Source organism: Pyrus communis, chromosome 6 (assembly GCF_963583255.1).
Source record: "Pyrus communis chromosome 6, drPyrComm1.1, whole genome shotgun sequence".
Lineage (NCBI taxonomy): Eukaryota > Viridiplantae > Streptophyta > Magnoliopsida > Rosales > Rosaceae > Pyrus > Pyrus communis.
The window spans coordinates 21343099-21357551 of NC_084808.1; the positions used below are offsets into that span (position 1 = coordinate 21343099).

The window sequence follows — 14453 nt, forward strand, 5'->3', positions numbered from 1 at the left end:
CAAAATAAATGAAAAGTTCATATGCGGTTGAACTATTGGTTGGTTTTTAGTCATGTCTCGGGATCCGAGCATATAATGACATGTATTGTCGAACTTGATGTTAAATAATTATGGGAACGGTTTGAAGTGTGAAAGGTATTGAAAATTTCAAGGATGAAATTTCTATATGGGAGAGGATGTGAAATTGTGTCCCCGGGTTGCACTACTCAAATACTTCGTATTTTGTATTTACAAAAATTCAATTTAATTTTCATTAATTTTAGAGTTACAAAGTTCAACTTCTCGTAATTAGTTGTTAAAAATCCCTAGTGCCTTCGGGGTCACTATTAGTATTTTCGAATAGAGCTCGATTCCACGAACACGTAGGCGAAAATCGTGTGTGACGTAGATGTTATTGAAACGTTATTTGTTGTTGATTGTAAAACTGTGAGTTGTCTGGAACTCTATGTTTTCATGCTAGATAATGCCATGAGAGTTTTTGGAAGTCATTGCAAATAAAAGATTTTTAGTGCTTAACAAAATGATGAACTACAATTGGCTTGATCCCTTCATAGAGTATGTCAGCAGTCTAACCCTAAGGTTAGGTGCAACAACAAAGTAAAACGAAAAGCTCCTACGATGTTAAACTATTGGTTTGTTTTTTGTCATATCTTGAGGTAGGAGCGTGACAACTTTAATAATATCTGAACTTAGGTATTAAGTTCTCTGATCTTTTCATTAAAGTGAGAACTATAAGTGAAAGAAAAAAGAAGAAAACTAAAAGAAAAAGTTGACAGCAAAGCAAAAGTAAAAAGTTAAAGCAAAAAAGCAAAAGTTGAAATTGGCTTCCAATATTTCTCAATAGAGCTGCAAAGCTGTGCCTAAATCTATTATTGCAACAGCAGTAACTGAGAACCTTTTCGTATTCTTGTATTATCGCAAAGCAGTGCCCAGACTCTTAACTAGTTCAGTGCCTCGGGTTCAAGCTTTGTCGCTAATTCAAAGTTTCAAATTTTCATTTTAATGGGCATGAATATTGCCTCATTGTGCTTGGGAAGAAGAAAGGTTTGTCTGATTTGTGTGGGAACTTGAAGAAAGACCTTTGTATGGTTTGAAGATTAAAGTGTACGCGTATTCATTTATACAATCTTTTCACTTTCAAATTTTACCAAATCCACGGAATCCACAATGGCACAATGTATGAAGCCATTGAGTAGTTGCTTTTTTTTATTTTTTTATTTTTTTATTTATTGAATTGGAAAAGAAAGAGATTGCACACCGAGTTTATTAGACTTAGTAGAGTACTTCAGAGATGAAAAGACATATTTCGTCTAATGTGCAGGAAGCAAGTTGCATGTAGAGATTTTTCAATTTGTCCGGAACGCGAGATGGTACACTATATGTCATTATACAATTAGAGGAAAGGTTTTTTTTTTTTTTTTTTTTCTTTTTCTTCTTTCAAGTGTATTATGACATGTGGCGTACCACTTTGTGTTCTGGACACACTGAAAAATCTCTACATTGAATTCCTTCTCTAATAACATTATATATAGGAAAGCCCCTCTTGAAGCAAAAGATAATTGTTTAGCCTTAACAGTTGTTTAATCAATTTCAATTTTATTGCCATGGCTTGTTATCTCTTCCAACAAAATGGTTAAATACTTTATCTGCTTTATGTTACCGGTTTTAGTCTAAACAATATGTGCTTGCATTAACACTATTTTTTGTTTCAGGGTTTTCGACATCATTTTCAGATTCACCTCCAACTCATTACGCTCTAAAAATCCGGTCGTTTTCAGTGCTAACCAAAACTTCAGCGGACGACTATGAGTCGGGAGAATTTGAAGCTGGAGGATACAAATGGTAAATCCCTCATCATATCATCTGCTAAAGTTTGAGTTTAATATCATCTTCTGCAAACTTATGTTTCACTCTCACTATCTGACATTAGTTCTATGACATTTTCTTTTTTGTAATGCAATAATGTGTTTTGTATATCATGTGCTGTGCATGTAAACTAGTAAAAATAAAATGTTAGCCATACTGCATGTTTGTTCTCAGGAAACTAGTGCTCTACCCGAATGGAAACAAGAAGAAAAATGTCGAAGACCACATCTCTGTTTACTTGGAAATGGTTGGAGCTGATTCACTTCAGACTGGATATGAAGTATATGTTGATTTCAGGTTCTTTTTGCTGGATCAGAATAAAGGCATGTTTCTGGTTCTTCAAGGTACATATTACCTGCTTCAAAAGTTAATTCTCATCAAGTGTTCATATTCATAGACCTGAAATTTTTTGTTGTTTGAAAATTGCAATGCTCCCTGCTCATTTTCTGATCATTATTTTTTACCTTGTGTATTCCATAGATGCCAATAAAAAGGAAAAATGTTTCCATGCGATGATGCGTTATTCGGGATTTGATAAGCTTATCACTCTTACATCATTTACTAATCCTTCCAACGGATATGTCATTGATGATAATTGTGTGATTGGAGCTGAGGTCTTTGTTTGTAAAGAAAGAAGAGCTGGCAAAGGAGAGTCAATCTCGAAGATCAAGGATGCTGTTAAGTGCAAGCATGTTTGGAAGGTTGAGAACGTTTCAAAGTTAGGTACTGAGTGCTGCAAATCAGAACCATTCACTGCTGGAGAACGGAAATGGTATCTCTGCTAGGCCCTTTGTATTAATACCCTTAATAAGAGAATTTTAAATTTTCAATCCACTATATAATCTCTTGTCACTCATCTTGTTTTACCTGCAATGATAAACGAAAGGATATGAACTTTGAGTTTCAAACTATATAAGCTATTTTAACGACATAACTTTCGCAATAGATGTGGTCGATCACTGTAAATCTTGATTTTTTTCCTATTTTTTTTTTCCGGAAAACCTCAACTGTACGAGGGGAATTTTATTAATAACGAAAAAAGAAGTTACATCTAGTCAAGGGGGACATAAACCTAATCCCTCATAACAAAAATACATGAAAAGAAGGGGATCACTATAAAACTTGCTGAAATTTAGCTTCCCATGTAGGAGTTTGCTCTTTTAATTCAATCCCAAAGTTGTGAGATGAATTGGGTCCCATCCCAAATAATGAGAGATGTAATAAAAAGTCATCATATCCTTCCTAATGTTGCAGGAAGATAAGTCTCTATCTCAAGGGAAATAACCATGGAAAGGGTACTCACATATCTCTTTACTTGGAATTGGATGATCCGGAAAAACTTGCTGGTTCCAAAGTATTTGCAGAGTTTTCCCTGTTCATTGTAGATCGAATGTATGCCAAACGAGAGGGCAAAAAAGGTAAAGATTGTCCTATTTCAGTGTTTAATTGTATGCATCCTTCATAACATCAGGGTGTATTATGTGTAGCTAACGTCTGGTTCAGTACCCCAAAGTCGGATTGGGGCTGGGCTACGTTCATTTCGCTGGCCACTTTGAATCAGGCAGACAATGGGTTTTTGGTGAAGGATACTTGCATAGTGGAGGCAGAGGTCACTGTCCATGGAATTGTAACTGCACTGTAGGCGGCATGTTGTTTGTTTTGGCTGTTGCTAAAAGGATGTTACAATTGAAGGGACTAAAGGCCTTGTCACTGTCCATGATGTTGTAAAAGCACTGTCTAGATGTGGGTGTACCATAGTGCTAAAATCCTCGTTCAACAAATGACTTGTGATTGAAGGGTATTTTGATGTTTTTAATTAATTTTGGCTGAAGTTTGTGATTTTTGCAAATTGGAAGGCCGGTTTTCTTCTTTATAAGTATGTTATGCGTTAAACATATTGAACCATTGGCCGGTTTTCTTCTTTACAAGTATGTTATGCACATTTTTGACATTTCACCTCGCCGTGTGAGGACAGTTAAGACTAATAAATGGGAAAACTTTATTCAGAGACGTGAGCTGTTTGGTTTAGCAACAGCCAAAACATTCAGTTAAAAGTTCACGTAGCCCCTATATAACTCACTGTGTCCCGGCCGGTTCAAAGTTCAAACCCTCCCTCCCTTTTAGTGTTAATTAAGGTAGAAGATCACTTATAATAAAAACAAAAATAAAACATATCGAGTCGCTTAAGTAGCATCACAGTGTTTCGCATAAAATAAAAAAAATAAAAAAATAAAAAAAAAAACTTGTTGAGGTTGTGTTATTCGGCAATAGAAAGTAACATTGATTAGATATTCAAATTACTTATGTCCTGTAACAACACATTCTGATGTATTATTCTTTGGAGATCGTAAGTAACATGACAATGACCGTAACGATAATGATGATGTTGTCAATAATTGTGATACATCTCATTGTTTATTTGTTTTCTAACTGCTATGAGTATATTTAACTTTCTTTTTTGACTGAACGAAAACGTTAACTTTGTTTTATATTAAGTTCTTTGTTAACTTTGGGATCTATTTAAGTTCTTTTGTAACAACTTTTTGCACAGCTCCATTCTCTAAACAACTCTTTTTATAGACGCCTCTCACGCATGAGGCGTCATCTTCTCTCTATTAATCAAAATGATAAGAATTCTGTTTGTTTTTCAAATTTTCAATTAGGTAACAAGGGCAGTCCTCTTGAAGCAAAGGAAAACTGTTTTACTTCCATGGTTAGTCCTAATTTCGACCATGATGGCTGATGAGTTGATTTCATATTTTATATTTGACCCTATTCTTAGTATATTTAAGTAATTATTTTGGTGAAATTTTGATATTTTGAATTATATTTACAATGTAGGACATTCAACTTCATCTTGAGCAAAAAGTGATCAAACGGACGAATTTGGAGTAATTCCAAATGGAAGATGTTCGTGTATCTCTCAACTTGTTCGTATCAAAGTTTTAGATTTTTCTATCAAGCGGTTTATTTATGGTGATGAAATAAAGGAGCAGTGCACAATGATGTTAAAGTGACGTTTGGGGCTTAATTGGGCTTTTTGGCGTCCATGATGATGTCTTTTGGGTTTGAGGCCTTCTGAAATTATGTTTGGGACATCTCAAACTTAATTTCTAGTCGTTTTGGGCCTATTTTGGAGCCTGAAGATTCAGAAACGTGGCTTATTTGTGGTTGGACAAATTTCCCATATTTAATTAGGATTATGTTTCCTAGTTTCTCTAAAGTTATTATGTTTCCTAGTTTTTAGAAGACATTTTCTAGTAAGGATTTTAATTGTGTAGTAGTATAAATAAGGCTTTTTAACCATTAGGGTTTTGGGGAGAGGAGAACGCATAAATTTTGGAGAACTTTGCTAGGCTTTGAGGATTTGTATTCTTCTTTCAATGTGTTTTCTATCCTTGTTTTTAATAATATTTTGTTTCATGAGTATTCGTAACTAATTTTCTTAGGCCACGAGCCTTAGCAAGAATATGCAGTTTCTTTTCAATTTACTTATGATTCTATGCATGCAGGTTTGAATTATTAATCACTGTATTTAAACTATCTACTTGTTTTAATGCTTGATCATCATTAGGATATTTAGAAAAGTAATTTGATGCAATTTTGGTCGAAGGTGGGTCCCTGAAATTGACGAAGGCTTCTTGTGGTTAATATGTGCAAGTTCACTTAGAATGAATATCACGTCTTAAGGGTTGCATGGTATTTCAGAAGGTTTTCACAAAACTTAATGAGTTAGGTATGTTTAGATTTGATCTGAATACCACTACTGACATGTTGCATATTTGATATGTGCTCTATGTTGGGGTCCAAGTAGGCATATATTAGGAAAACCAAACCTTCAAAATATGCATGTGTAATTCAAAAGTAATTGGAAGAACTATATAAGATTGTTAAGGTGATGGTAAAACCGTAGTGCTTTTACAATTTAATTTTCAAAAATCGTTTTCTTTTAGTTTATTTTATTTTTCCGATTTATTTAAGTATTTCTATTAAATTCGTTTTTATTATTTTAAATAAAAAAATCAACCTTTTTCTAAACTTTGTTTTAAATAATTAATTAAGATTTGGTTTGACATAAATTATTCATTCAACCCCTGCCGAGAACGACCTTGTTAGAGCTATACTACGATTACCTTGTACTCGTGTAAGTATTTTAAGTGTTTTTATCCCTACTTTTGCAGGTGGTAAAAATTTTATCAATGGCAATTAACATACTCAGTTACCTCGTCTCTATATTTTGTGTTTTAGAGGCCAATGATGCATTCAGATTTAAGTACACTGTATCTATAGATGCTAATATATATGCTTGAATCACTATGCCTTCCTGTGTTTCCTTTATTTGGTTTCAGGGGTTTTGAGATTGCTTTCAAATTCACCTCCATATTATTACACTCTAAAAATTTAGTTGTTTTTCGTTGCTAACCAAACGTTCAGTGGATAGATACGAGTCGGGAGATTTCGAAGCTGGAGGATATGAATGGTAAGCCCCAATGATCATGTCCAAAGACATTGTTGTTTTCTTAATGATTTTTTTTTTTTTTTTTTTTTTCTTAATGATGTAGTTTGGTGTGCAAATCATTAGTTACACATATAATATTTTTGGGAAAAGAAAAAAGTAGGGGTGGGCACGGTGCGGTTCAGTGCGGTTCCACCCCTAAATTGGAACCGGAACCGAAATATATTAACGGTTCGATTCAGTGCAGTTCCACTTAAATTTATGACTAGAACATTACGGTTCGGTTTACTCCGGTTCCGATTCGGTTCTTGCCGGTTTACGGTTCCTAATAATAAATTATTTGAACACCAAATCATTATGCATTCAAATACATCTTCTAAAACTGATTACATAAAGTTGCATACAACACATCTTTTTTAATGCAAATGTCTTTGGTAGTGGCACCAAGTCAACAAAAAGAGACAACTAAAATACATATGCACTGGTCAATCAGTCAACAAACAAAAAAATGATGAAACAAATTGCAAGTTTTCAGACTTCAGAGAGCAAGCAAGAAGCAGCAGCTCATGTACACAAATTTTCAACCTATTTTTCAACCTATTATACCATGACATGTGTGTGTATATATAATTTATTTATTTATTATTAATAAAACGGTTCGGTTCGGTTCGAACGGTTCGGTTCGGTTCGGCCGGTTCTTGGTCATTCGAAACCAGAACCGGAACCGGTATGAACGGTTCGGTTCGGTTTTTCACTCAAAGTTGACTTTTCCGGTCAACATGGTTTTTTTCGGTTTTTTTTCTTACGGTTCGATGCGGTTTTGCGGTTTGGCGGTTTTTATGCCCACCCCTAGAAAAAAGGATGAGCAAGAAGTTGGGATAAGCAGCATTTTTCAGTGCTCTATGTACATTAGCCTTGTTACATATGTGTTTGATCACACGAAACTAGTGCCCTACCCGAATGGAAACATGGCAGACCACATCTCTCTCTTCTTGGAAATGCTGAAGCCGATTCACTTGAGACTGGTTGGGAAGTGTTTGTTAACTTCAGGTTATTTTTGCTTGAACAGAAAAGGGGCTTCTACTTTGTTCTTCACGGTATTGTATCTTCAAATTTATCTCAATAAGTGTATGTGTGAGGAGTTGATTTTTTTCATGTTCTCGGAGCGTGTTATTCCTTTTAATTTTTCTGAACCATTTTTCATGTTGCATTGATTAGATGCGAAAGAAAAGGAAAAATGTTTTCACGGGATGATACCTTATTCAGTTTTTGATCGATTTATTCCTCTTAAAGCTTTTATTAATGCTTCCAACGGAAATCTCATGGATGATACCTGTATTTGGAGTGGACGTCTTTGTTTGTAAAGAAAGAAGAACAGGAAATGGAGAGTGTCAATCAATGATCGAGAATGCTGTTATGCGCAAGCATGTTTGGAAGGTTGAGAACTTCTCAAAGTGAGATGCTGAGAGCTACTACTCAGAAGTATTAACTGCTGAAGGCTTGAAGTGGTGTATCCAATGATAAAAGATTTCACTCTCGACAATTCAATTACCATATCTTATCAAAATAGAGCTAAATCACCTTTGTTAACTTTTTTCTTCAATGTGTTGATAATGGAGCTTAATCTCAAAAGGATATACTTTTTGAACTACACGATTTTTGCATTATTTTTAAAAGTGTTGGTAAATATCTTGTTAAGTTTTTTCTCCAATGTGTAGAGAACCGTTGTTTTAAATTAAACTAGGATGTTCGTGTAATCTTGAAATGTACACTTATTCTTCATGTGATAGCTGTTGCAGGAAGCTACTGCTCTATCCCTACTGCTCTATCCTAAGGGAAATCAGAAAGGAAAGGATAATCATATTTCTCTCTACTTGGAATTGGATGATCTGAAAGAACCTGTTAAAAGCCTCTCTCTTCTCCTACAAAAGTGGCTTGAGCGTTCATTCACAGAAATATGTTAAAGCAATTAGAAGGTGAGTGTTATTTAGGTCCACTGAATAATTAGGCTCATTAAATCTTCTACATAGGTTCATTGACTCTTCTACATTAGGTTCATTGACTTTTCTACATTAGGTTCATTGTTTGAAAGAGTAAATGATGTGTATTTGTAATTAATCCATGCATTTGTATTCACTTTATATTGTACATTTTAGGATGAATTGAAGTTGAGTTGATTTGAGGATGATTTAAAGTTGAGTTAAGTCAAATTTAATGTATTTCGAATGTTTGGGAATTTAATTTAATTTTTATTAATTTTAGAGTTACAAAGTTTGGTTTTTCGTAATTAGTTATTAAAAATCCATAGACCTTTTAGGGTCACTTTAGTATTTTTGAATAGAGCTCGATGCCACGAACGCATAGGCGAAAATCATGCTCGAATCAGAGTTCTTGAAATGTTATTCGTAATTAATTGTGAGTTGTCCAGAAGTTGTCTAAAACTCTATGTTTTCCTAGTAGATGATGCCATAAGAATTTTTGGAAGTCATTGCAAACACAATTTTTTTGAGATTAACAAAACGGTGAATTATAATTGGCTTAATCTCTTCACACAGTAAGTAGGCAGTCTAACCCTTATGTTAGGTGCAGCCACGAAACAAAATGAAAGGTTCTTACGCTGTTGAACTATTGGTTTGTTTTTACTTATGTCTTGGGATTGTAGCATGACAACTTTCATTGTATCAAACCTTAATATTAAGTTCTCGTACCCTTTACGTTAGAATGACTACGTCTATGAGTGAAAGAAAAAAGGAGAAAACCAAAAAGAAAAAGTTGACAGAAAAGCAAAAGGGTAAAGTTAAAGCAAAAAGCAGAGAGTTGAAGTTGGCTTCCAATATTTCTCAATGGACCTCCAAACCAGTGCCTAAATCTATAATCGCAACAGGAGTAACTGAGAACATTTTCGTATTCTTCTAGATTATAATTGGTTCAGTGCCTCGGGTTCAAGTTATGTTGCTAATTCAAAGTTTCAAAATTTCGTTTTAATGGGCATGAATATTGCCTCATTGTGCTTGGGAAGAAAGCTTTGCGTGCTTTGTGTGGGAATTTGAAGAAAGACCTTTGTATGGTTTGAAAATTAAAGTGTACGTGTCTTCCTTTATACAATGGATGAAGCTATTGACTACAGTATAGAGAGACCAAATCCAAGGTATCCACAATGCATGAAGCTATTGAGTACAATATAGAGAGATGAAAAAACATATCTCGTCCAATATGCAGCATGCTCATTGCATGGAGAGATTTTTCAATGTGCCGGAACATGGGATGGTACGTCATATGTCATTATACAATTGAAGAAATTTTTTTTTTTCAAGTGTATAATGACATGTGTCATACCACCCCGTGTTTGGGGCACACTAAAAAATCTCTTCATTGGATGCGTGTATTTCCTTCTCTAATGACATTATATATATGGGCAAGCTCCTCTTGAAGCAAAAGATAACTGTTTAGCCTTAACAGTTTGTCAATCAATTTCAGTTTTATTGCCATGGCTTGTTATCCCTTTCAACAAAATGGTTAGATACTTTATCTGCTTTATATTGCCGGTTTTCAGATTTCAGGATATTGTTGTATGCCATAGATGCCTGATATACACTTGCATCAACACTTTTCTGTTTCAGGGTTTTCGACATCATATTCAGATTCAGCTCCAACTCATTACTTTCTGAAAATCGGGTCATTTTCATGGCTAACCAAAATTTCAGTGGACAAATATGAGTCGGGAGAATTTGAAGCTGGAGGATACAAATGGTAAATCCCTCATTATATCTTCTGCTGAAGTTAGAGTTTAATATCATCTTCTGCAAACTTATGTTTCACAATCGCTGTCTGACATTAGTTCTATGACATTTTCTTTTTTTTGTAACGCAATAATGTGTTTCGTATATCATGTGCTGTGTAAGCTGGTAAAAAAATGTTAGCCATTCTGTATGTTTGCTCTCAGGAAACTAGTGCTCTACCCGAATGGAAACAAGAAGAAAAATGTGGAAGGACACATCTCTGTTTACTTGGAAATGGTTGGAGCTGATTCACTTCAGACTGGATTCGAAGTATATGTTAATTTCAGGTTCTTTTTACTTGATCAGAATAAGGGAATGTTCCTGGTTCTTCAAGGTACATTATACCCACTTCATAGACCTGAAATTTTTCTTGTTTGCAATTTGCAATGGTCACTGCTCATTTTCTGATCTTTATTTTGAACCTTGCATATTCCATAGATGCCAATAAAAAGGAAAAGTGTTTCCATAGGGTGATGCGTTATTCGGGATTTGATAGGCTTATCACTCTTAAATCGTTTACTGATGCTTCCAATGGATATGTCATTGATGATTCCTGTGTGATTGGAGCTGAGGTCTTTGTTTGTAAAGAAAGAAGAGCTCGCAAAGGAGAGTTAATATCGATGGTCGACGTTGCTGTTATGTGCAAGCATGTTTGGAAGGTTGAGAACTTTTCAAATTTAGGTGCTGACCCCTACAAATCAGAACCATTCACTGCCAGAGAACGGAATTGGTATCTCTGCCAGGCCCTTTATATTAATACCCTTGATAAGAGAATGTTAAATTTGTTATCCACTGTATAATCTCTTAACACTCATCCTGTTTTACCTGCATGATAATCATCTTTATTAGCTAAAGTCAATTTCCCCCAACATAGCAAAAGGATATGATTTTTGAGTTTCAAACCATATATGCAATTTTAACTAAATTTTCGCACTAGATGTGGCCGATCACCGTAAAACTTGTTGAAATTTTGCTTCCAATGAGAGATGTAATGAAAAGCCATCATATTCTTCCCAATGTTGCAGGAAGATAGTGCTCTATCCTAAGGGACATAAGAAAGGAAAGGGTACTCATATTTCTCTTTTCTTGGAATTGGATGATCCGGAAAAACTTTCTGGTTCCAAAGTATTTGCAGAGTTTTCCATGCGCATTGTAGATCAAATGCATGCCAAACATGAGTGCTTAAAAGGTAAAGATTGTCCTATTTCAGTGTTTAATTGTATGCATCCTTCATAACACGAGGGTGTATTACGTGTAGCTAACAACTGGTTCAGTACCTCAACTCGGGATTTCGGTTGGCCTACGTTCCTTAAACTGGACACCTTCAGTCAGGCAGTTAATGGGTTTTTGGTGAAGGATGCTTGCACAGTGGAGGCCGATGTCACTATCCGTGGAACTGCAACAGCACTGTAGTCGGCATGTCGTATGTTTTAACTGTTCCTAAAAAGATGTTACGAATGAAAGGACAAAAGGCCTTGTCTGTCCTTGATATTGTAAAAGCACTGTCTAGATGTGGGTATACCATAGTGCTAAAATCCTTGTTCACCAAATGACTTGTGATTGAAGGGTATTTTGATGTTTTAAATTAATTTTAGCTGAAGTTTGTGATTTTCGCAAATTGAAAGGCCTTTTCTTTTAAAATCTGTAATGCGTTAAACATATCGAGCCATTAACATGCACATTTTTTAATATGTTACCTCATCATGTTATGTCATTTAAGACTAGTACTAACAAATAGACATTTGGCGGTGAAGTGACATGTGTTCAGTTGAGATGGTGCATCCCTTCAAAATGATGCGAGCTGAACACCTTGCTCGGCCTTGGTTATCCAACCCTGTCTCTTTGAGCGTGGTTCCGACCACCTTTACGTCCCATCCTAGGTCTTGGCCACTAACTGTGATCCCTGATGTGATCTGATTGACTTTTGGGTAGGCTTGTTCTTAGAGACTTGTGCCACTTAGTTGTCAGCCTGCCCACATGCCCCAAGCAGTCGAAAAGCTCTTTACATATCCTAGTTGAGCTGAACTTATAGGCGGTTGACTTTAGTGCTTGGGAGTATCTTCTCCTAAGCCCTTTGGACCTTGGGCTTCTCAATCTCCCTTGGGTTTTCTATGGCTTCTTTACCAGCCTACACCATTATGTGGGCCCAAAAGTGCCCAACATTAAGAGGTGTCTTTACAATTGCTGATGGACGGGGTTGGTCGGCGGAAAGGCAAGGAATTCCGCAGCCTATGAGCAAGTCGGGTTTGAGACCTCAAGAGTTCTTCCTCATCTAGCTTGCAGTTTTCGAGCATGACGTTTTTCAGACTGCAGCAGTTGGAGATGGAGTTAGCGAGCCAGCGAGAAGAAGTGCACTTGAGAGAAGAAGCTTGGGAAGAAGCAGCGCGCCATTGAGATGAGGAGCTTCGACATTACATTGCTAGTATAGCGCATGCAATGACAACTTTGGCACTCGCATCCCCGATCCTCCGACGATCTTCAGCTGCCATCCTACCAGCCACCCCACTAGTAGTAATTTAGGACATTTTACATACATTTGTATGAATATTCAGTTTAATATAATTAATTTTTTTTTTTATATTTGTAGATTAATATAATTAATTAGTTAAATTACGAATTTTTTAAAAGAAGTTGAAACTTTTGCCTGACGAATACATTCGTTGAGCATGTATTTTTTTATTTAAATTAATTGGCTGACGACCAGTTCGTTGTGCCAAATATTTTGAATTTTTTTCATTTTCGGCAACCAACGAAATGATGTCTCCGGGCGTGTTATTTTTTCAACCCAAGTTGGTCAATGCACTTTACATGACGAAAATTAAATTTTTGTTGAGCGACGAGTTCTGTGCGACGAACTTGGCTCGACGAATGTCCGTTGGGTAAAAAATCTTGGATGACGAAATAGTGTTTGACCCTACGAAATCCTTTTGTCTGAAAAGGGTTTTGTTTGTAGTGTTTAGGGATGTAAAATAGGGGAAAAACTTTTGTAGGGCTTGGCTTGCCACTTGATTTCGTTGAGTGACACTACAATCCATTTAAAACTCACTGCTTGGCAAGTCTTAAATATAATCTTTTATCATTTTTTATATTTAAAATTCTCATAATAATTTTTTCTACTAATTAATATATACCATGGATCAATCTAACGTTTCCTAATTTTTTTTTTTTATTTCCCCATTTTTTTTTCCCCACATTTCCCTCCACTTTATGTTTTGCAGTAGGTCTTCACTCTGAGTTTTTATCAATAATAACCAAATTTGGCTCTTAAGTTAAAAAATGTCAGTTTTTATAAAAACTGTCAAATATAACAAAATGTTCACTTAAATAGACACAAACACCCGTATAATTTAACCTAATTACACCCTAAACCAAAACCCTTTTGATGTTCTGCCTTCAGACATGGAGTGGAAAACTGCAGACCCACATACCAACTGCACAGCAAACTTTTAAATTCAAAAGTCATTTTCGCGATTTACAAAACTACCATGGATACAATTTTATCAGGTGATGTTTTGTCCACATTTCTTGAATTGTCTTCCACTTCTCTCTCTCTCTCTCTCTCTCTCTCTCTCAAAATTCCTACTTTTTTTTTTCCATTTGTAATTTTTTGATGGAAAATATACTCTAATCAAAATCATTGATTATCCTCTTATAAATCTGTATCTCAACATTTTCTTTGCAAAAAAAATCATCGATTCTCCTTTTATAAACTCAATTTTGAGCAAGCACCCATGAAGAACTTTTCATCTGATAAACAAATTCATATCGCTTTCCAAAAGATTATGGTTTTTCCTGAATGAAGTTGTCCCTTGTATAGTAGATAGAACAATGCCTTTGCATTCAATGACACAAGGACAACAGGTTCTGCATTAGAACTTGTGAATTTCTCTTTTAGCATCTGAGGGTGTTTGGGTAAATTTATATGTGTTTTGCCATATTTGAAAGTTTTAATAAAATCAGACATTTATGAAATTAAGAGTCAAATTTTGGCTATTAATGATAAATACTCCTTCACACTCTCTCTCTCTCTCCCAATTTCGTATTTCGTATTCCCCTGTTTCAAAAAAATTCGCAGAGAAAATGAACATGGTTCTTTGTAGAAAATGGAACGAGCTTGAAAGGAGATGAAGCTACAGGTTATGCATTTTCTTCACACTGCAAAGTTTACAAATTACAAACTGAAAGTGAATGATTAAATTTTGTCATTTCTTCTTACTCTTGATGCCATTATAAAGTTTTAAACCTTACTTTTTTTTTTTTTTTTTTTTTTTTTTTTTAAACAGAAATTCAAATGACAGCCTATTCAACACACTGAGCATGATAAATTAGCAAAGCCATCTGCCAAAAAAAAA

The 14453-nt window shown here is 35.1% G+C and overlaps 2 protein-coding genes across 2 annotated transcripts; both read left to right on the plus strand.

Annotated features, from left to right (window-relative positions):
• Positions 1-1579: 1579 nt before the first annotated feature.
• Positions 1580-3788, plus strand: LOC137738149 (uncharacterized). The gene is made up of 6 exons (XM_068477780.1): positions 1580-1632; positions 1713-1842; positions 2041-2210; positions 2347-2638; positions 3121-3284; positions 3354-3788. Exons 1-6 carry the CDS (start codon positions 1605-1607, stop codon positions 3506-3508), a joined length of 939 nt encoding a protein of 312 aa, XP_068333881.1. The 5' UTR covers positions 1580-1604; the 3' UTR covers positions 3509-3788.
• A 5843-nt stretch (positions 3789-9631) lies between these two features.
• LOC137738152 (MATH domain and coiled-coil domain-containing protein At3g27040-like) lies at positions 9632-11709 on the plus strand. The gene is made up of 6 exons (XM_068477781.1): positions 9632-9837; positions 9943-10072; positions 10266-10435; positions 10540-10831; positions 11127-11290; positions 11360-11709. The coding sequence occupies exons 1-6, from the start codon at positions 9810-9812 to the stop codon at positions 11512-11514; spliced, it is 939 nt and encodes a 312-aa protein (XP_068333882.1). The 5' UTR covers positions 9632-9809; the 3' UTR covers positions 11515-11709.
• Positions 11710-14453: the final 2744 nt, after the last annotated feature.

Excerpts from the sequence above, each read along its gene's own strand:
- LOC137738149 (XM_068477780.1), top strand. The coding sequence starts at position 1,605 with ATGGCTTGTTATCTCTTCCAACAAAATG. Across the intron at positions 1,843-2,040 it reads GAAGCTGGAGGATACAAATG|GAAACTAGTGCTCTACCCGA; the intron begins GTAAATCCCTCA and ends GTTTGTTCTCAG. Across the intron at positions 2,211-2,346 it reads CATGTTTCTGGTTCTTCAAG|ATGCCAATAAAAAGGAAAAA; the intron begins GTACATATTACC and ends TGTATTCCATAG.
- LOC137738152 (XM_068477781.1), top strand. The coding sequence starts at position 9,810 with ATGGCTTGTTATCCCTTTCAACAAAATG. Across the intron at positions 10,436-10,539 it reads AATGTTCCTGGTTCTTCAAG|ATGCCAATAAAAAGGAAAAG; the intron begins GTACATTATACC and ends CATATTCCATAG. Across the intron at positions 10,832-11,126 it reads ACTGCCAGAGAACGGAATTG|GAAGATAGTGCTCTATCCTA; the intron begins GTATCTCTGCCA and ends CCAATGTTGCAG.